Source organism: Nothoprocta perdicaria, unplaced genomic scaffold, assembly GCF_003342845.1.
Source record: "Nothoprocta perdicaria isolate Ctin4 unplaced genomic scaffold, notPer1 scaffold_43, whole genome shotgun sequence".
Classification (NCBI taxonomy): Eukaryota; Metazoa; Chordata; class Aves; order Tinamiformes; family Tinamidae; genus Nothoprocta; species Nothoprocta perdicaria.
In genome coordinates this window covers 4,772,706-4,795,486 of record NW_020455677.1, presented here as the reverse complement: position 1 = coordinate 4,795,486, position 22,781 = coordinate 4,772,706, and the positions used below count along the sequence as shown (strand labels likewise).

Sequence of the window (22,781 nt, the reverse complement as noted above, 5' to 3'; positions counted from 1 at the left end):
GAGAAACCTTCTCCCTGCTGAATGACACCCCATAGAGGGCCTCCCAGCTACCCTTCAAACATGGACCACTATTTTTCCCAAGTTTACCTTAGTTTTAGACCCCGCTTCTGAGTCAACATATGCCTTCCATGGCCATCCAACTGGAGTGATGTAAAAAGTTTTACAAATCACCTGTTACACACTGGGAGATCACCCACCGACTCGCCGAATATAGCTCCCCTGGACCAGTAAGGTGGCTGGTAGTTTAGCAAGAAGGACCTCCAGGCACAACAATTTAGGACAAAAAAAAAAAAAAAAAAAAAAAGAAAAAATATCCATAGCTAAAAGAAAGTGTGAGAGTGAAATTAAGTGTTGGAGGAATGCACGGACCACACTCAAGCTTTCTGTGCATGGTGAAGTCACCATTTCTTCAAATCAATCTCCAGAAGTCCCTGCAGTGTCAAGACTAATACAGTGCCATTTAGAAGTAGGACAGAGTGATCAATCCTGCTGAGACAGAAAAAAAAACCTGACTTGTCACCACATGTATATCCATCATATCCAGGCCTTTCTTTTAAGGACTTTCAACCATGAGCTCATCTGGACTGATTCTCCTTAATATACATGGACTGGCAGCATCGCAGTAAGAGCTAGGATTCTTGTGAGCATGTTACCTAAGCTGCAAACAGATCAACTACACCACTTTCTGGTCAGTGTATATTTTCATGATGAAAGCATGGTGTTAAAGCCTGGGGACCACAGAAGATGTCACTGCTTCTCATTCCTACTCAGTTTCTTAATAACCCAGCTCCTGTGCAATCTGCTGTTCTGTAAGCATTGATTCAGACTCCAAAATATCTTTCTTTTTCTAGGGGAAAATGAAGAGTTCAGCTCTCATTCTTGTAAGAAACTGCACTTAAAGTGTGTGATAAAGTTAATTAAAGCAATATTGTCTTCTTGAATCTGAAGACAGCTTAAAACAACAGATCTGAGAGGTGTAAAGGCCTCTATTTGGCAAAAATTTGTCAACTCTGGCACCACAGTTGGTGATTTAACTATCACTACTGCTTTAATTGATTGACCCACTAGAATCTTATTAGAAACATCCATCTCAGATGCCCATGCCAGGCTTTAARTCTTCTACATTTTCCCTGCTGCCATAAAGCCTCAAGTGTCCAGTGACAAGATCTTCAGTTTCTCCCCCACAATTTTCAGCAGAGCTACCACTCACTGAGGCACCAGTCTGGCAGTGGGTCGAAACACGGACCCAGATGAAGAAGTGAGGGAGGAGCAAGAGAGATGGATGCCTGCACCCTGTCCCAGGACCAAGGACCTACCACCTATGCCCCAAAGGCTTGGTCTCTCACTAGCAATGTGATCCTTACTTATTTGCTGCCTGGGGAAGGGATGGCTCCAGCTCCTGCCCTCCAAAAAGCAAAGGAAGGACAGAAACAAATCATCTGACACAAATTAATTTCCTGGAAAGCCGCTGAGTGAGGGAAAAGCACACACATGCACACAGCCTGCAAGCCCAAAGCCTGAAACCGACCCAGGGCGAGCGGCGGCCAGCAGCCCTGCCAGGGCAGGGGTGCCAGCCCCAGGCTCCCTCTTTCCCACCCATAAATAGGCTCTCGCCACCAGCACAGTGGCTCAGGAGGCACTGGGCCAGCACCTCCCAGTCCCCATTGTTGGGTCTGAGGGGACATTAAGGATTCAGGAGGCCCAGCTGCCCCCTGCTTCCAGCTCCATCTGCTGTGACGCCACAGATTTCACGGGGGACACCCRTAGGGCAGCAGCAAGAAGCGATTCAGGCCCAGGTCTGCCCTATGATCTTTAGCCTCTCCGCTCCAGGAATCAGCCACATGTAGTGGCCACAGGGTGGTTTTGGTTTTCCTTCCCCTGTACTATCTGCTGGGGCCACGTGAGTCAAACCCGGGCCCCGGCACGGCCTGCGGGGGTGTTGCCTCCTCAGGCCGGAGGAACTGGTGGTGCTTTGGTCCCTGCGCTCCTGCACATCTGCCAYCTGCAAAGTGACTTGGCTACAGGACCCACTTCCTCAGGCGGCAGGGAGCAAGGCACTCAGTGCAGGGGAGACACTTTGAAGGGGGGCTAGAGAAGCCAGAGTCTTAAACAAACATGTTTCAAGCTCTCCCATGTAGTTTCCAGAGTTCAAAGAAGTCTTTAGGCCCAAACACTGAATTTTGTAGCTCAAATCTCCCCCCATAGAGAGCTGCAGCTGAGAAACCACCAGGACTGTCCAGACTGCAAACCAGTCTTTTAACTTGCCAATGCCAACCTGCATGTCATTCAGAAGATTGTTTTYAAAACATAAGAGTTTTAAACAACTAGAAGTTCTTTGATTTGCTTTCTTGTTTGCAAGACTATGTGCAAGCTTTCCTCTCCATTTAGGAGCTCTGTTACCACTGCTGTCATGAATTGAAAGACAAGAGACACATAATCGCAGAGACGGAGCTTCATGTATGGTCAAAAGAGAACATCTCAAGGGTTAGAGAAGATGGGTGAATTTGTCTCTGGTATCTCAAGTAGCAAAGTGGAGCTGGATTAGAGAATTTACAGGTTGGTTGGATGTGCTCAGGATTTTCCCCAAAAACAATTAATTCTCTTTGCAGAAACAGAATCCTAGTGGTTGTGATCTCTGTTGAGGATTGGAGGAGCTCAGAAATTAGGGATGGAAATATCCTCAGGAAGCTGTGCCATTCAACACCAACCCCAAGACCGTATCAGCTATTTCCACCCTGCTCCTAACAGACTTTTGCCCAAACACTTCTTTATGAAGGATTGCCACCGCTTCCCTAGGTGATTTATTAGCAGGGATGACCTAGGACGTGCTGAACAAATTAGGCAGGGAATAGAGAAAGTAATCACTGGGGTGACCTTACTTTCCAGGCTAAGAGAAACGAGTGAAATCAAATAGATTCAAGAAGGACAGTGAAGCTGGGAGGAGGAGGAAAAAAACATAGAAATTTTCAATCTTGCTTCCTTCAAACCTCCAGAAGCTACATAAAGCTCCATCCTTCTCTCATCACATCTGGAGACCCCAGAGGCTCCCAGAYGGTCTACAAATGAAGACTCAAGAACCATGTTAGCACCGCACGAGGTAATATCACCATTGCGGGTTTTGGGGAGGTAATATGTGATAATGTGACTATCAAACCCCATCTTTGTCAGAACCCCGTGATGACCCCAAGCATAAGATTGCGTTGCAAAAATTGGTCACTGACATGTGGCATTGCTCCTTCCCTTGAAAGGGCCTGATTCTCTTCAGGTCACCAGATGCTGGTAGCATAAATGCCAGGGCCTTGACTTGACATAGCAGCTCTCAGGCAACTGGCTTGTTTAAGTCCAAGATTTCTTAGTGGTTATAGCACTGTAAAAACGGTGTAACCCTGTTCAATACACTTTGACATTAACACTACTGTTGATCTTGGCGTATCCATCTTCCCAGCCATAAATCTACTTCCTGGACTCTGACTTGCTTTATAACCACTCTCTTTTGTGCTGAGACTGCAAAGCCCTYGGGACAAGACCTTTGCCTCTGAGCTTTCTATTTAGAGCTATGAAGCTTTATGACACTAATAGAAAGAGTAACTTCCCAGATGACTCTGCAGAGAGCACAGAAGTTTTCAAAATGTGTCTTTTTGGCTACTTAGAACATCACTGATAAGAGCAGGGATAAATCTCTGGCCTTCCTCCCACAACCCCTAGCTGCTACCACATGGGGAGGAGCAAATGCTGGTGGTTTGTTTGTGAGTAGGACCTACAAACAAACATAAAGCCCTTGCCCTGTTCTCCCACACGGGTCAGCATGGAAGTCCATTCCAGCATCTCATTACTCTGTTTACATTTCCCAAGTTTAAAGCCTTGAATGAGGCGAGGAGCCCACACATTATCACCAGAGACACAGCTAGCTGCACAGATCTTTGCACCAGGCTCATGGAGCTCCAGCAAGAGCATGGCTTGCTCTGCACGCTGCAACGTGTGTCTCTCTGGGCAGCTCCTGACTCGGGCTGGTGACCTCAGAAGCCCTCTTGGTGACCGTGCAGTCCAGGTTCAGATTCTTCCAACACTAATCCCCTTCCTGATGTCAATCCTTGCTGCTAGCCTCCTTGCTCTGGACCTCTGCTACCAGTCTGCTGTGGGTCCCTTTTCATTTGGGTGAGTAAATCTGAGCAATGCTTTCAATCACTGCCGGCTTCGGCTTGGAGGAGTCCCCCGAGTGCACCATGAAAGGAAACACRCATCTGGGCTGGATTACAGGGTGGTGCAATGGCTTTTATAGCTACGGATTCCTGCATATGTTTCTGAGCAGGATGTATATATTCCCACGTGAGACTGCAGAGAGCCCCCAGGTTGCGGGCCCGCATCTACTTTGGATGCTCTGGGTTTGCCCTTCTCTACAGTGCCCAGCAAAGGCACCTCCAAGGGCTGGGGCTGGCATGAGGAGCTGGGCTGCACTGCTGCCCTTCACCTCCCTCACTGAGCACCTGAGAATTGCTCTGAAAACAGAGGCCAAACTGGGCATCATTTACACCAGTGAGAGAGGGTGCAACACTGTGATTTACTGGTGTAACAGCCACAGAAGCACTGGGCAGGGACAACTGCGARGAAAACAAGGCAGGAGGCAACGAGCCTCAGAGCAAATCCACAGAGATCAATAATGTTACACCAGATTTATGCTGGTTAGGAAACCAAAGGTTATGGTCTGCTCTCCGCAGTATTGGTTTGTCACAGCTATGGATTTTACACCACAGCCATGAAGATTAGCATCTGGCCCCTGACTTTTAGAAATGACCTATTTTCCTCAAAAAAGATCGCTTCTTTAGCTACCTATAGGCTGAGGGGAARAAAAGGACAATGATGTGCGTATGGAAAAGCAACAACAGCAACAAAAGGAATCAAATTAAAATTAAAAAGCAGCAAGGCTCCAAAGAATTTACAGATGTCTCTCCTCTCCTTCTCCCCCCTCCTCTTCCGTGGTCAGCTGTAAATATTTATCTGGCAGGCTGCAGTGAAAGGCATGGCCCAAAACACTTAATCACAATTTCAGCATGGCTGCCCTCCAGAGCACCCTGAACTCGGGGCGACAGCCCTTCGTTTTGCTACAGCTTTGCAAGTGGAAGGTACCTTGAGTCTCACGTGGCCAAACATGCTCTTTGGAAAGCAGCTGATAACATCTCAAACATGGGCTGCTGGGCTTTCTTTTCCTCTCTTTTAAATATTTTTGCTTTGTTTTGTTTTATTTTATTTTAAAGAGTTACGTTCTGATTTTCTWTCTTAATCCAGAGTGCAGGGACAAGAGTTAACCCTGCCACCCTCCCGGTAACATCCTGATGCTGTTTTCTGATCAGAAATGGAGAAGCAGCACCGGACACAGCAGCACGCAGTCACACTGGATTAGTTGGGAGCTTTTAGAAGTATTTCCTAGAAGCAGTGGAATGACTGCAATAATCTCACATTTCTATAGTTCGCCCAAGGCGATGCTGAGGGGGGCCCCATCACCCACGACCAAGGCGGCTGCTTGTGGGGCGAGAGCTGGCAGCGCCTGCAGGGTGCCCAGCTCCAGTTCAGGTCAGACAGAAACTGACAGTTATAAAGGATTCACAGGGGGAAAAAAAGTAATAAAAAACATCTTTAAAAGCCCTATTTATCATGACATTCTTATATTTTCCAAACATCAGAGATTCGGTGCAGGCACACGTGGCTTTCTCCAGGAAATAACAGAGCCCACTGGGGCTACAAAGTGCATTTTAAGGAACCAGCCTGCCAGAGCCGGGTTGGAGTTGCCTGGGAAAGGTGTGTTACTGGTTGCAGTGTCACATGTGGGTGTYGTACGGTGTCTTTACCTCATTCCTACATCACCTCTGCTTATACAAACCTCAGCCCAGSGGTTAATGGGATGCTCAGGTTATTTCCCGCTCAGCAGGAGACTGCCCATCCGATCAGAAGCAAACCATATACAGCCAGGGTAAGAGCTTCAAGACGTTATAGCAGGGAGTGCTTTGAAAGTGGGTAAAACAATAGGGGGAAAAGAATGTCACCAAAAAGCACAGTTACTGACTCCAAGGGGAAGCCTTGCACCTGCTGCTCGGGGGCTTGGCAAGGGCTGCCTGGGCAAAGGTGGCCTTGCCCTGTGGGACGATGTCTTTGGCTGTGCTGCCAGCTGTGCTAAGCCTGACGGGTGTTTGGGAAGATTTCTCGGTCTAGGATGGTTCCTTTCCTCCCTGCACATTGCAAGCCCGTCTTTGGGGCTCTAAAAGCTGGTATTTCTGCTGGGTACATTTGCTCCTGCCTTTGCAACGGGCTACTGTGCAAACTCCCTATGCCCTGGGTCCCTTGGACACCTCACACATGAGCTCTTCATCCCCAACATGTTGCACTGCCCATGGCCAAAGCCAAGGATTATTACTCTTAGGATCCTGTTCAGAAACAATGCTGAAATGCTCCCAGCAAGTGCACTTGGCTCTGTTTGCAAGAATGGCCGCCTCCTCCTTTGGTTGTGGTTACAGGAACATATTTTGTGTTTAAATGGGAAAACAAATGACTGGCTTCCTCCAAGCCCCTCTGCAAACACACATAAGTGGGGAGTGTGGYTGTGTCCTGGGCAAAAGCGAGGAGACCAGTTCAGCCAGAGAYCTCTAGCTAAAATACAGGCTGCACCTCTCTTGTCTGGTGGTTTAGGGGTGTCAATGCAGGCTGTGGGACCATTATATTCATCATAGTGCCAATGTGGTGTGTGTCCGCTCCTATTTTAACCTGTTCAAAGTGTCCTTCCTACTTATTTTAACTTCTTCCTCCCCTCTTTTTTTTGCCATTCAGGTCTAAAGCAGAATGTAAGGGCCAAAGATAACCAGCAAAATGCTAATGATAAGTTTCCTCTAAGGAGACATTGTACCAAGCWTTTCCTGAGGACTCAATCTCAGGTCACACATGGAAGAACTGGGGGAGGAGAAAGTGATTTCCTCACTTTCTCTCTTTCTGTCTTCTCACTTTCCTCACTTTCACTCTGGAACCATAACTTGAAAGTGGCAGCCATAAGGTGAAAGCTGCAAAGCAGAGGTAGCCTGTGGGTTATCTCTCAAAACTTGCTTCAACCTCAGAGACTGGAGTGCAAAAAAAGGTGGCTGGGTTTATTTTGTGTCACAGCTTCCTGCATCCCGGACAAAACTGTGGCAGAGCCTTCCTTTGGGGAACTGAGATGTCCAACCAAAAGCTCTGTTGCTCCTTCATCATAACAATTATCACCTCAGCCTCCAGCTGGGMCATAAAGGCCTTTTGTTTTTATAGTGCTTTGCAATTCTCTGCACTTTTCCAAAGTGAATCCATGCATGCCATCCATTTTTTGTTTTTGTTGGTCTTCATTGCATAATGGTTGCCTCACCACTTCTTTGAAAGCGTTTGCCCCTGTTTGTTTGTCCATCTGTCTTTATGCCTTCCGACGCACCAAGACCCACTCCTTGCCACTGTTTCCAGTGGGGAGCACGGCTGTGAACCTGCAGGATCCTTTCAGAAGGAGACTTCACTGTTTTCTTTGACCAAAAGATGCTGCTGGATTTTTTTTTCCTTTTTTTTTTTTTTTTGCAATAGAGGATTGCACCACAAGACGTTTCCGCTGCCCCCCATTCTACCTTGTACAACCCCAGGCATCGCCCGCCTCCCATCCTCCGTGGCTGCAGGTTACGGATGGCGCAGCCAGCAGCCCATGGTGGGGTTTGGGAGAGCAYGGAGTGGGAGGTGTCCTCCCTATTGCGAGGGCTGTCGGGCTGAGAGCAGCGGGACACAGCGGCCTTTCGCAGGGCCCCGTCACCGTGACGGCCGTGAGGTGCCAGCTTGGCCCCTGGCTGCCGTCTCTCAAGGCTGGGGAGGTGGAATGGGCTGCCGAGGCCCAGCTGGAGCCTTTGTGACCCAGACGTCAGGCGCGATGCCGTTTTGGCCGTGCACTTTGTCCTGCTGCTGTGCAAGCCAWGGGCCTCAACGTTTACAGAGTCTCCAGGGAGAAGCGCCTCCCTCCTCTTCCTCGTGGCACTGGCGTGGCCTGTTCTGTGCCGGCCCCATGCCAGGCGTGGGGCGCGCCGCGCGCCTCCGAACTCTGCACAYGGCCCTTGCTGCCCTTTCTTCTTCCTTTCCTTCTTAAAAGATATAAAGAAAAATAAAAGACAAAGAAAAAAAAAGAAAAATCAATCATCTCTTTGCGGCTTGTTTTTCTTCTCCAGGAACTGATTGCACAACGGGAAATCCTTTGGGGACGGCAGCTTTGCCACCCCGGCGCCTCGGCCTCCTGCTGGGCCCCGCTGCTCTGCCCTGCCTTGTGTCGGTCGCCCCAGGAGCTGGCAGGTCCGCGGGGATCGCGGGGCGCCCGGAGGCGCCTGCTGCCCGCGCACGGCCACGCGCTGCCGCGCAGGGGACAGGGCGACACGGCGGCGTGGCGCCATGGATCCTCTTCCAGCACGTTTCTCCTAACGGCGCTCCCAGGCTAGGGCCATGCCCCAGTCTGCCAGCGTTTGTGTTGTTACTTTTGCAAGCCCAGGGGTGTCRTGTGCCAGGTGCTGCTTCCAGATCCCTCAGGGATGATGGTCTCAAGGGCAGTGACGGGCCCCACGCTGCTGTGCCCGGCCTGGCTCATGGCAGGCACGGACAACTTGAGCTACAGCCGGTGTATTTCCATCCCTGCGCTTGCTGGCCCAAGCCCAGGAAGCTCAGATGATTTACCAGATACGGAGGAAGAGAGTAATTCAGAGATCAAGAAACTTTTGCTTTTCCAGTGGGAAGAAATATTACCCCGCTCCTTCGCAGCACATAAACCATCCAGCCATGCCAGCACCGAAAGGAAATGTGTTGTTGTCCCATGTTGCTGAGAGGTGTGAGGCACTCGCCAGTGACAGACTCCATTTAGGAGACTCGGCCATCGGCCAGGGACGATGCCAGCCCCATGTGGGCTCTGCGAGGCACAACGAGCACCTCCCAACCAGCAGGTCCAGGAAAACCCAGGCACACGTCAGCATCCTACACCATCACCGGTGTGAGTCCTTGCTCTACCTAACAAAAAGTAGAAGATGCATCCAAAATGTAATGCCAGAGAAAAATATCATTTAGACAGAAAAAAAAAGGAAAGGGTCTGTAGGCCTAAAACCTTGAAAGCTGAGTTTCCGCRTGGCTGTTGCAAGGAAAGAGTTGCTGCTTTGCCAGGCTGTTGCGACATGCCACAGGAAGGTGGGATGAGAAGGGCTTACCAGCCTGTGGTGTGCCACCACTTGCAGTTGCAGAATGTGGTCCCAGCTGAGGCRACCAAAGCCCGAGGCACGTGGTCAGGACATTTCCTGCCCCTTGCAACGAGGCCTCAGTTGGCTTCACCTCCTCAAAGGAGCACGATCATCAGCAAAAGCCAGGGAGTGCTGGAGCCTTGCAAGGTGCCTTGGGTGGCCCACCTCGATCTCCTGGGAGCCCTGCTCAGGCTGCAAGGAGCTGAGTTTGCATGGGTGAAGCAGCTCCTGCTGCCTCCAAGCCTATGGGCCCAACAGCTACATGAGAAGCTGGAGAGTGTGGAGGGATACACGAGCGCACCCACTGCTGTGGGGCTGTGGTCCCACAGGTCAGGCATAGCCCTAGGTACAGCCATTTAACTGCTGTGAGCGCTGGCTTCTCCCTCTGCTTAGCAGCACCTATTACACACCATGGCTCGTGGCTCCTTCAGGGAACAGTGCAGTACAGTCTCTCTAAATACTGTGCTCATAGTGAAATACTCACATAGCGCTGCCCTAAGCCAAAAATGTATGGGCAGAGGCACAAGGAAATAGGATTCCCATGATCCACAAATTATAATRCATGTTTTCCTCTTAACTCCAGCCACAGATGCTGCCAGCTATCTGGAATTAATTTGGGTGGTTAATTGCCCTGTATCTACCTCGAGCTCCCGGAGTAGCGTGGACCCTGCAGACACCCGGTTCCCTTCCCAGCTGCAAACTCCAAAGTAGCCTCAGGCAGAAACTCAGTTAGAAAACAGCAGCCTTGCACTTGGGTTTGGCCAACACTCAGCCAAGGCTCCATCTCCTCATGTAAAATACCCTTCTCGTGTCAGAAAAAAAACAATTTTTTTTTTTTTTTTAGCCCTTCAAGCTCTCCATGCCTCATGCCGTGTGCGATCAGCTGCAGGCAAAATGGGAAGATACCAGCTCTAAAAGCAAGTGATACTCTGGGGAATGGCCACCCTCGGCCCCTGATGCCAAGGCAGTGCTGTAGGTGCTCTGAATAAATCTCACGCCGTGATGTGCTCTGCAGCAGGCAGCACTGGGGGAAGCAGGGGCTGGCACTGGGGGAAGCAGGGGCTGGCACTGCCCAGGCAGAGGAACAAAGTCCTGGCAAACAGGAGCCTGAGTTTCCTTCCCTGGCTCTGCCATGGACTTGCTGTGACACTTAGCGGAGGTCACGGCCACTCCCGACTCTCCCTTTGCCCTGGAATAAGCAGGAAGAAACAACACCGCTCCCTTTCCGATCTTTTCCAGGCTGTTGTGAGCATCCCTGAGAGCTGAAGGTTTCCTCGCYAGCAACTGGCAGTGCAGGCAAGAGCGCCCAGTGCCACGGGACCAGGGAAGCTCTGCACAAAGCAACTGCAAGGACGGAAAACCTCGGGTCGAGCTAAGCAGAGCTCTGCCAGCACGTCCCTGTGCCCGATCCACCAACTCAGCTGCCCCTCCAGCCATGCCAGGACAGTCAGAGCCTTCCTGTTCCTCCAGGATAGGCGGCCTCCCCCTGGGCACCTGGCTAGCCCTGGCAAATGCCGTCAGGACACAGGGAGGCCTCATCCCACATCAGGCCTTGCAGTCTGTCCCACAGGGCTGGAAGGGGCCCCTGCCACCTTCCAAGGTGGGTCCTCGCGCTGGGGTCGCAGCTCAGGCCGTGCTGAGGAAATCGCTGTTCCCCCTTATGTCTTCTGGAGGTGACTGAGCTGCTCAGTGCCATGGAAATCAAATTCATTGATTCTGGGAGTTGGTAGCTTTGGGAGCACATATTGCATCGAAGAACAAACAACCTTGGGAGCTCGGGGAAAAGCACCCTCTGCCTCTAAGGAAAAGACTTTCCTTGGAGAAAGGCCATCAAGACAGACTCTGAAGATGCAGGGTAAAGTCTTCAAGCTATCGACAGTTTTCTGTAAGGATTTAAATAATTTGCTTAACCCGTTCTGCATTTCAACTCCAAAGCAAAGTTCTTCTCTCTGCACAGTGCTACAAGAGTTCAAAAATAACAGGAAAATACACTGCTTTGGTAGGTAGAAGAAGTGTATAAATCCTATTTGCTTTAACTATTGCACTGTCTCCCCAGGGAAATCACAAAGTTACAGTTAGTAGAGCTCCACAGTAATAAGAGCCATAGAAATACCATTGGAAACAGAAAGGTTAGGTTATTTAATATGAACCATACGTGCTGCTCAGAGCTTTCTGAGTAATCCAGCTTCTGCATGTCCCCGCTGCATTACAAAAACGATGCATCATCTCCCCTTTTCTTGGCTTTGTTAAGGGGAATGAGTCTCCCCTGAGACCACAATTGCTTCAAATGCTCTCTGCTCTGTTTGTATTTGATTTTACCCAGTAGGTTCAAGCAATTCTGATACTGAATGACTGTTGATCTAGGGCTTGTACCTTCTGCTTCGAACGAGTTGTGTGCAGGTTTGTTTGAATAACATTATACAGGGCACAGACAACTTAGTTTTTCAATTAAAGGCTTTATAATGATCCAGTCAATACAGTCCACTGACAGGGCTAGTGTAGGCTCCACCTTTGAGTCTGGCACTGGTGCCTTGGGTGACCTGCACTAAATAGGAATGGGGAGAGCAGTAACAAGCTCAGCCTGCAGCGAGTCCTTCCCGTAACTGCTCCCTGCCTCAGTTTCCTCACTGCAGACTGTCCGTCCCACTTCCCCACTGCACTGCCATAGGGAGGCTGCCTGTCTTTGCAGCACTGGGGCCATTGCTGCAGTGGCAGTGCCAGGTCTCATGCAGAAGAGCAGCAAAGCGCAGGCTTCTCACCTCCCTGCTGGCTCTAAACGAGTTCTCGGAGTGTAAATAACAGGCTTCAGCCTACCTGAAAGGGCAAGGAGCCAGCACCACGAGGAGGTGTCTGCCCAGGAGAGGACCGCTGCCCTCGCTGCCATGGGGCCAGTCCAGGCTGAGACCAGTGCAGCACGGAAAATTCGGTAACCTGCCATGCCCTGCCYAGGCTGAGTCCATGGGTTTGTGCTTCCCTGCCTGGTGGAAATGCAGAGAATGCACTCCCAAAGCACCATTGATGTCTACACACTTGGCAGTCCGGGCATTCAGAGATCACACTTGGCTTGTTTCCTCTGGGCAGAGAAGAAGGGGAAACATTAGTGCCCTTTGCTTTGAGAGCACAGAGACCTCCTTCAYAAGCAAGGTGAAAGATGTCTTCTTTCTTGGCTGTCACAAGGACAGAGACACAACTCTGTCTGCAGGGTGGTGGAGGGTGCAGGGCAGGACAGGCATGCAGAACAGACAGATGGCTGCACAGCCAGCCCGGTTATTACTGGAATAAATTGGGTAAATCACAGGCTAAGCAGTTGCTCTCCCTGCGGTAGAAGAGGATCTGACACCATGATTGAAAATTAGCAGCATCTCAGAGGCAATCATGGCTGGGAAGCTTGCTGTGCTGGGAAGCTCCATTGAACTGGGTATTGCACTTGGACTATGTTATTATTGCACTTTAAACCACAAGAACAAAATGTTTGGGACATGCTAATGACACCAGGAGAAACAGAAGCATTCTGATTTGGTAGTAATTGTTGTAATTATTTTCTACCAGAGCAGACACGAATATAATATAATTGGTCTGATTATTTATCAGCATTGAACACAAGAAAGAAAACAATGCCAGTAAATACCAGAGGGTTTATTTTGGGGAATTGTTTAAAGCTAGAAAAGGACAAAACATCTCTCTTCAAAATAGGGCATGTAAACCCTYGCCACTGAAGACCTAACAAAAGCTTTCAGGATTCAAAACAGCTTTATATAACCCAGGATTTGTCCTACTGTATTTGATTTGGTTGTACTGCCTAAATCCAGGTTTGCTGAGCAGTCTTATGTCAAGCAAGATCCCTGCCAAATGTCACTTGTTTGTCATGAAACTGTCCCAGGYGGATAACTCTTCATATCCTTTTCATTAAAAAAATGACCAAGATGCTTCAACCATTTCTCAAACTGAGTGATAGTTTTATCTATACTAATACTTTCTGGTCATTGATACTGAAGACTAAAACAAGGTTGCCAAGGAAGGAAACCGGGAGAGGAACATTGAGAAGAAAGAAATTGCACCTAGACCCCAGTGTTGAAGCCTTTGAGTGGCTCAGTGCAGTTTCTTGGATGAACCTGAAGCTGAAAGAGATGGTGAAGAGAGAGGGGAAGGCTGGACAAAGACGTGGTCTAGACAGAGAAGAGGCAGTCAAGAAGTCCAGGCAAAAAGGGGAATAGGCCCAGGTGGACAATACAAGAAAGCTGAGACGGGAGAACACAAACAGCTCTCAGAGAGCCAGAGATGCAAAACAGGGCATCAAAGTCTCACTGCCCCTCAGTGATCAGCGAATACCCATGAGACCCATTGTTTTAGCTTGCCACATCTACCAAGGCTCCTCTATGGAGTGGCCAAAAGCCTGCCGGTGGTCTCAGCTAGCCCATTTCAGGGTATCTGCAGTACGTATCAGAGTGAGGAGAATGCAGTGCCCAAGGGACCATTATGTAGAAAGCAAATTTCCTCCTGCTGCAGATGATGACTACCTTTCTTGTAAAAGGGGCCTTGTCATCTCTATCTGTCCCCTTGGCACCCAGCTCTCATGGCACTTTCAGTTCCTCCACTCATTTGACCTCGGAGCTACTATGCTGTGAACATGTCAGGAGGGAACATGCAATCAATACTGGCCAACCCACTAACAGACTGAGCTATTATTACAGCAGGCAATGATGTGAGCAGCCACAAAAAGGAAAACAGATTTTTGGGCTCCTCATATGTCCGGAGATATCTGCACATCCTGTCCCGGGTTAACTGAAAACATGTGGTCAAGYGCTGTCAGGCTGGCTTGCAGCTACGGCATCAGCTAGCTCTCAAAGTGTCTCAATTCTCTATTTCCTTACTGCCTTTTGTGAATAAGCCTACTGAAATCTACCTCAGGAAATGGTGAGATACCGGCATGCCTAAACACATGCCTTCATGTCACTGAGGCTGCCGYTTCCCCTGTGGAGCTTTGCTGTTTTGGCGGCCTCCTCTCTCTGCCTCTCTCATTGCAGCATGGGGGCTACCAATCACCAGAAGACCCTCATCATTGCTTTTCTGAATTACTCCTATAACCCTCAAGCACATTGGATATTTAATATGTGTATTGTAAAGCTAACATAATGCTCAAACCAGACTCACTTTGTTCCTATGTGACATGGACACTAGGGTGCCATCTTAAACAGGCCTGGCCCACTAAGGTGAGAGTATTTGGGAAACTTAGAGTCTTAGGCATCCCCTTGCAAGTGGCTTTAGGTGGCTGAAGATGCTCAGGGTGGGTGGTTCGGCCAAGCCTGGCCTCTCAGCAGCATCATTAGCTGCTGTGGGGAGGGTCATGACTGATGCGAGGCAGCCGTGATAGCCCGGGCTCCTTCCAGCAGGGCCTCCCCATCTCCCACACTGAGGAGCGCCTGCATGCAGCCATGTGGCTAGCTCAGGAAGAGGCCCAGGCCATGCCCTGATGCCAGCAGCTCAGCAACCCCATCAGGATGACCCAGCTTCACCAACAAAGACCTGAGGTTCAAGTGACCAAGGCCTTGTACTATCCCCTGGGAGGAGAATGAGAATTGGACTTCATTCAGATCATTCCTTATCAACCCAAGACACTGGAGGAAACAAAACATAGCTAAAGTACTTTCATTTAATAACATGGAGTGCACTTTAGGTTATGAAATAGGAGTGGAGCCACTAGACCTTGTTGGAGGTGCTAACCCACCTCAGATCCCGGCAGGCGTGTACACTGCCCCAGAGGAGGGTGAGACAGGGCAGGTATTCAGCAACCTTCACCAGAAAGCCCTCCCACCTTACGCTTTCCATAAGGAGAGGTGGTATTTGCGCATGCAGTGTTTCTTGGGGGATGTTTTTCTTTCTGCCTTCTCATGTTTGCATCTGTGTAAATATTTAGCAGGCCCAGCGTCCTGTGGCACAGGGTTCCTCAGTTCAACCCTGTTCTCTGCGGAGAACTGCCTCCGGTTGTTTGCTTTGAATCTGCCACCTGCCAGTTTTATTTGATGTCCCTGAAGTTCTCATCCAAGGAGGAAAGGTGTACAATCATGGCCCATTTTATAATGAAGGGGCAGCATTTTGAGTCGCAATTGTCCAGGTCCCTGCTTCTTTTTACTTCAGTGGTGGAAGCTCCCAGACATTTCAAGGACACAGGCACTTATGTTTTTTCTTCACTTTTCCTAAACTTTACTGTGCAGAAATAGTAAAAAAATGCTTCTTCTCACTCATGCTTTCACAAATATATCCACTGTACAATATCCTTGTGTCACAGGTGCTGTACACACCTGCAAATGCACCTCTACACACAGCCTCATTTAGCCATCTCACCTGGGCTGACAACTCTGGCTTTAGAAGCACTTCTGATTTTGCCTGTTTTCCAGATAGGTCAAAATTCAGCTCTCCATTGGAAAYAGGGTGATAGATGTGTTTTCTAAGCATCATCATGTTTTCTAGCACCCTGATGGTGAGTGTCCTGCAGATGGGCTTCACATCCAGACTTTTCAAAGGGCCATGTGGGCACAGAGCACCTTACTTGTGGGCACCTGTAGGAGTACGGAGATTTCCACATGTTCAAATGAAACATACATACACATCATATGTGCGTGTGTGTATGTGTGTGTGTGTGTGTATGCGTGTACATATATATACATACATACATGAAAGTGTTTGGACAATGCAAGAAGAACTGATCTCGTATTCTTACCTAGAAAGGGACTGTTAGAGGCTCAAACCATCCATTTTACCATTTCTCTGGACTAAGTTCTCTCTCTTTTTTTTTTATTCAGTAGCAGTAGCAACACAATTAATTTACTTTACTTGAAGAACAGCATCAACCTAAGCAGGCCCACCTAAATCTCAGAGAAGCCATGGCCTTCAAACAACTGCCAGTCCCCATTCGCTTTCCTGCAGGTGGTTAACTCAGACAAGTTCAGAGCTTCTGGGTTGTACCTTGGCACAATAACCCTGCTTTCTTTGCAGGGTTTGTTTTCTGTGCTGAAGGGAAACACCTGCATGTCTCCAGTGAGATCAGCTGAGAATAGAGAAGCTTCTAAAATTCTCAGCTTAGAAATTATAGACTCCTCCTCCAGCCAAGTCATAACCCAAACCTGGCAGGAGGACTCACCCTCCATAGAAGAGCGCCAGTGACTCAGAGGCCCTGGAAAGCTTTATGCAGGGCTGACCACGCTCATGGTGCTGTGCTCACACCACAGCCCTCACCCCTGCCCGTGCCAGCTATGCAGGGAGTGTTTACACATGGTATCCTGGAAGCCACAGAGGCAAAAACCACTGTACAAATGTACACTAGAGGAAGCGAAGAGGCATAGGGGATAGAGCAATATGTAGCCTTTAGGAGCCCAAAGCTCTGGTTTCGCTGGATTTYGGAATAGTCTTTCACAAATCCTATTCCCATGCCCAAGTCTGGYATCCAAAGATGATGTCCTTAACCTCCTCTGTAAGGCACACTAGTAACTATAGCTCAAGACTACTGCATAAGGCCACAGAGTCACAGAATGGTTAAGGTTGGAATGGACCTCTAAAGATCTTCTAGTCCAACTCCCTGCTCCAGCAGGGACACGTAGGGCTCATGGCACAGGTTGGTGTCAAGGCAGTTTTTGAAGTTCTCTGAAGAAGGAGACTCCATAGCCTCCCTGGGCAGCCTGTTCCAGGGCTCTGTCACCCTCACAGTAAAGTTCTTCCTCATATGGAGAAGAAACGTCTTGTGTCTCAATTTATACCCATTACCCCTTGTCCGGTCATTGGCCACCACTGAGAAGAGTCTGGCCCCATGACTGTTTTCTTTTAGTTTCAGAGGTGTCACTATCAAGGCTTACCCCCATTACACACCATTAAGAACTGCTATGGTTTTGTGGTTAACTCAGAGGCTTAGCTTGCAAGGAGACATGAGGGGATGTAAATCTAATTTAATGCAAGCACATGCCAGAGGCCTAGACTAAGCTCTTGGAGCATTAAAAATAGCCCTTTGCCCCACCAGCTCCCAGAGGCCAATTAGCATGACAGTRCACAGAAAGTGCAGAGCTTTACACCAGCTTTCTGCTGCTGTGCCTGGGGTACTATGGCTTCACAAGACAGGTGGCTATATATGCRATGTGGTTGATAAAAGGTCAACACTTCCTGTTCTATGCATGCMTATATTTATAAACACACTTGATCTGACAGAAGTCTACAGATGATCAGTGTTGCAGGCCACTGTGTTTTTCAACCACATTCAGGGCCCCTAAACCTGGATGAACTGGCTGTTTTAGAAGAAACATCACTGAGAAAGGCAGTTCTGCTTGAGAGATACAAGTAGAGAGAGCTTGCTGGGAGCCCTTAAGTGCACCTTACAACCCTCGGAAAGTGGGCCAAGGCCAATTAACAACAAGCTGCAGCTGACAGGAAGGRGAGGATTTCAAGATAAGAGGGATGGCATAAAGCCTAGAGGAGCTAGGAACCAGGAGGGAAGGATAGAAAAGTTCTGCTAGGAATAAGTTTAAGTAGGACTGTATTTCTTTGAGCTGGGGTGGGGGGAGAAGGTTGGAAATGGAGACAGGTCTTTAGGTAAATCTTTTGAGATGCTGGTTAAGATAACAAGCTGGGAATGTGAAGAAGAGATAAATTAGACAAGGGAGAAAGCAAAGAGAGGAGACCGCAGACTGCAAACATCTGAGATGGGTTTTTTGGAGCAAGATCCAGAGGAAGGGGTGAGCTACTGGCCACTAAGGAGAGCAGCATGAGGGCTCTAGCCCTAAGGAAAAGGATTACTGAAAAATTGGTGGAAGAGGTGTAAGGCTCATTAAAACTAAAACTATGAACCAAAGACCAGTTGTGTGGTCACTTGCCCTTTGGTTTGGAGAACTGAGCCCTCCAGCAGGTCACATTCACTCTGACCATGCAATAGGAAGGTCACTTAAAAGCTGAAGTAGCTTATGGGAGGCCATACCAGTGAAGGCCAATATATAACACCATACTTATGGGGTTATCTATGCTCCCTGATAGGTTTTTTTTTTTTTTTTAAGCCAGTCTCTTGCTGGCATAGCTTGTGATCTTGGCGTGCTTGGGATTGGCAGTGCCCTGTCATAGCTTGCCACAGTCCATGCCCTCCTCTGTCCCCACCCACCAACACCACAAAGGTGACAAATGCATGGGACTCTGCAGAGGTGTGAATATAGCAGCTGTTACACTTTATTTCATTATTTATTTTTCCTTCTGATTTCAAAAGAAAAGACAGAGAGAAAAGTTACAAAAGTACTAGAAGGCAACAATATTGGCAGGACACCTCTGTTCCCTGCTCCCACCTTCTGGGCCCCCTCTGGGAAAGGCAGCCTACAGCACCTATGGGCTGGCAGCAACAGGTCTCCTGGGCAAAGCACCTCTGCAGCTCCCTCTTCAGCGGCACTGGCTGAAGCCTGAGAGCACCAGCAAGAGGCTGGTTGCTGTCAYTCGAGCCATCTCACAAGATGGGTACCAGCAGCTGTCCCTTCTCTTCAGCACAAAGGTTTGGTCCACGGAGGTAACAGCTCCTGTCCTGCAGTGGTCAGTTTGATCTGGCAGCAGTTAAAAAGCTGAGGTGTGTCATCAAAATGAGATAAGCAGAGTCTCTACAGGGGCGGGAGAAAGGAATCAGCTCTGTTTTGGAGGAAGTGAATTCTGCAAGGACTCTCAGAGGCTTTGCCAGAGGCACCTACCACCAAACCAGAGCAGCCCCTGAGGCGGTGCTGGTGCAGGGCATGCACAGCTGTGAGGATCTGTAGCCACAGGGCAGGCAGGGTCGGGGCAGCATCAGGACTGCATGTGTCCCCTCACTGCCTTGCCCCTCAGCTCCGCTTGTGTCATGGAAGGAGTGGTGGCAGGGGTGAGTGACAGCTTGCCTGAAGGGAGCGAGCAGGGCCGGGCTGGGGATTCGGCTTCCCAGGCCTGTACGTCTTTGGGCCTTTCCCCGAGGGTCTCGATGAAGGGCCCAGAAAGTACCAGATACAAATGTCTGTGTGACTGCCCTGCTAGGAGCTGGAGTGACGGCTGGTCTCATCCAAAGACTGGCATCAAAGACCTGCACAGCGGAGCATATTTAAAAATAAAATTGATTCCTATTACTCACAGTTTCTCCCCTTGATTCAGACAAGCRGTAAGCTAGTTGCTACCCCCTGTACCCAGCCAGATACAGGCTCACAGTGGGGAATGCCTAGAGGAAGAGACTACTGTCTTCACCGGGGACTGGCAACAAGGACTGATCAGGGGCAGCAGGGGGAAATGCCTCGTTCCTCTGCCTCACCAGGAGAGCTGAGAACTTCTCCCACTCACTGCTGCCCTGTAGTACCAAGCGTGCATGTGTCTCAAGGCCAGAACCCAATCAAATTCCAGCGGGGCCTAGCATGGTCCTAACAGCTCTAGGACTGTGTCTATGAGGAAAGCGGCCCGCAGCACCATCCAAATTTTCCTTGTGCTTCTTTTATCAACAGATGTCTACAGGTCCGCTTCAAGTCAGCGACTCCATTCTCCCACTGCATGCTACATCTCCCCATGCTTGCTCCAGTGCGGGTTGATCTGAGTTTAACAGCCAGTATAACACAGGGGTAAAAGGCCCTCCAGATACTTTCATTTTGACTGAGTCTGGTGATGCCAGCTACAATCACCATCATCTATGGACAGCAGGGTTTATGGATAATGTTATGGAAAAGTATTCCATATCCTAGAAGAGCCAGCCTCAGCGGAGATGAGACCCAAAAGCACACCGTCACCCCCACTCATTCTCACTGATATTGCTGTGGAAGGACTGAAGATGGGTGCTGTGTTTCCTTGGGTAGTCGAATGTACAGCCTTCATTTGCTTGTGCCTCTCATTTCAATCCATTTTTAGATGAGATCAGTGAGTTGTCAGCACACCAACTGGGACATACACCTTCAGATCTGCCAGTTACCCTCTCCACCTCCATCTCCCAGTGTCTCCCACTCAAGAGAGCTTAAAGTGAATGCAATTTTAGCAATCTGAAAGAGGAGCCCTCCTTGCTTTCCAAGCTGACCTGTCTAACATCTGTCTGCAATCCTGAGATCATTTTTAAGTAGAAAGGTTTGGTCTATAGCAAACCATTGTAGGCCACTGTAGGCTCCTGGGAAACCAACTGGACTTGCTTTCACAACCTGACTCCTTATCACTCCTGCCATGTAGGCCACGATAGCCACCGGACCTCCCAGGAATATCTTCAACTAYCACATCCACATGTCATTGCCTTGATGGCCCCTGTGTGGTTGGTGAACTTAACAAGCTCTTTTTGCCCTGAAAGACAAATCTCTCCATTTGCCACCACACAGATGTGGCGATAGTAGGAAACCAGGCACTGCTGCAGAGCTGTTTCCTGCTGCCAGAAAGGTTGTATTGCAAAGACACTCCACAGTCCCTTTCTCCCCCCACCCATCCCCTCAGACATCACTCCCTTCCCCTTCTCCCTGCCAGGCAGGCAGCTGGTTGACAGTTCCTGAGGTTTTTGGAGAAACTCCTTCAGTAGGCACATGACGGTTCTTCCACTGGAGCTATCGGGCTCAGCGGCTTCAAGGTGCTGAGGGAACGGAAGGCAAAGGTGGACGGATCGTACACAAAGTGGGGTGGTGGGCGGCCTCCATTGATGCTCTGCCAAGGAACACAAAGAACAAGTCAGTGCTCACAGAAGCTGCCATCACTGAAGTTGTTACTTCAGTATCCTGACACCCCACTCTCTGGCACAGTCACACTCCTTGAATGTGTGATCATCCACACATCCATTTTGTACTTGCAGCAATAGCACTAGCATAAGCAATTAAGTGCTTTCCTCATTGCCCTGCTCCTACGCTTCTCAAGAAAAGCTTAGCACCTCCTTCAAGACTGAGGTCCCATGGGTCCCAGTTAACCATGATCCATGGCTGCCCATTGCCACTCAGACATGTGAAACCGGATGAGGACAGACACTGATCCATTTGGAGTCTTAGAGCCACAACAGTGGAGCTGTCAGAGGTGTCACAAGGAACAGCTAAATTCACTTTCACTTGGCCTCAAAGTAGGATTTACTATACTTTAATAGGGAGACAAATCAGGTTGCCTCGAATGACTCATTCTTCGACTCCTACATTTTGATGACTGTCTAATACGGATTTAGAAATCACCTTTTCTCAATCTTATAGTCCCCAACACACTGAAACTCTACAGAATTTTGGCTGCCATCTCCAGTATGGGATTCATCATTGCTGCTTCTCCCATTTTATCTACTGTCTCATTATCTGATTTTATTTTCCCTTTAATGAATTGTATTTTCTGCTTAAATACTTTCACTTCTAATCCACTTACAGTCTCTCTGATCACTCTAAACTGTAATGCACAACCAGAATTTTATTTCCTGAAGTCACTTCAAATCTAGAGTGTCTGAGTGTTTTTGGGGGGAAGCTCCTCATTGGCAGGCTCAATTTTCAGGAGCTCTGGAGCTCTTCCAGCTCCTGTGGAAAACAGCCAAGGGGCCACATGCTTAACACTTCTGGACATCAGGCCTTCTCTAGGTTTAGGTCTAGAAGGAGACACCCAAGCCAGCCCTCCTAATGATGCTGCAGTTGCCATCCACACCTCCTGCAAGGGAATTCCCCTGAATGAGGATGGTTTACAAATAAAGGAAAAATAAATGAACAGAAAAATCCCCAAATAGTCCTGGCTGCAATGTGGGATCTATACACATGTGCGACCTACAACAGTTCATATTATCTGCAAAGCTGTGGGATAATGTGTCATGTTATAGCCAATATATTCCCCACACGGTGAGGAACAGCTCTGACACGTTTGCAGTCTGCCTGAAGGCTCCACAGTCTGGTTTGCACCATGCTATCCAAGTTCATTCTATTTCCTCTTCCTCCTCCCTGTCCCCAGGGCATGGTCAGAACAAATTCAGAGTGGGAAGGACAGAAATACCCATGTAGCCATGTCATGACAGGTTAGAAAAGCTGTTCTCCACTAGGCCATGTCGGGATCTATGCATCCACTGCAGCATGAATTATGAGGCCAAAGAAACAACTGCATTCCCATTGCATAGGAAATGTTTTCCATTTACCTCTTGGAGACTTTATTTTCTTTTTTGCCTTTGACAAACAGAAGCACCAGCAGAACTGCTGCCCATGAACACACTCTGGCCTACTGGCCAGAGGTCCCACTGGTCTCCTGGCCAACAGGGGACTTTTATCCCACTCCTGCCCAGACCATCTCGGAGTTCACTGTCGAGCGATAGGTGCAAGCTACCAAACATCACATGCTGGGTAGCTCAGCAGCCCAGAAACCTATGCAGACGCTTCCCCACCTCATACTGCTCCCAGCTCGGCCTGGAAGGACTTTGCATTGTTTTCATGGATGGAAAAGGGGAGCTGAACTGCTCTCACTGGCCTCTTAGATGTCTGCTCTTAGATGTCTCCCTGTTGCCTCTTCTAGGTCTTCCCTGGGAACATGCCCAGACTGCATGAAGGGACCTTTTCTCAAGAATTATCAACTCTGCTGTCTCCTCCAAGA

General features: G+C 49.0%; 1 protein-coding gene across 2 annotated transcripts in view; it reads right to left on the bottom strand.

The window, feature by feature from the left end:
- Positions 1 to 18,676: 18,676 nt before the first annotated feature.
- Positions 18,677 to 22,781, bottom strand: part of LOC112953255 — a 54,993-nt gene continuing 50,888 nt past the window's right edge. For both annotated transcript variants that reach the window (XM_026046283.1, XM_026046284.1), the window contains exon 5: positions 18,677 to 20,894. In XM_026046283.1, coding sequence (XP_025902068.1) covers positions 20,766 to 20,894 — 129 coding nt within the window. In that variant the 3' untranslated portion in view covers positions 18,677 to 20,765. The remainder of the gene's footprint in view (positions 20,895 to 22,781) is intronic.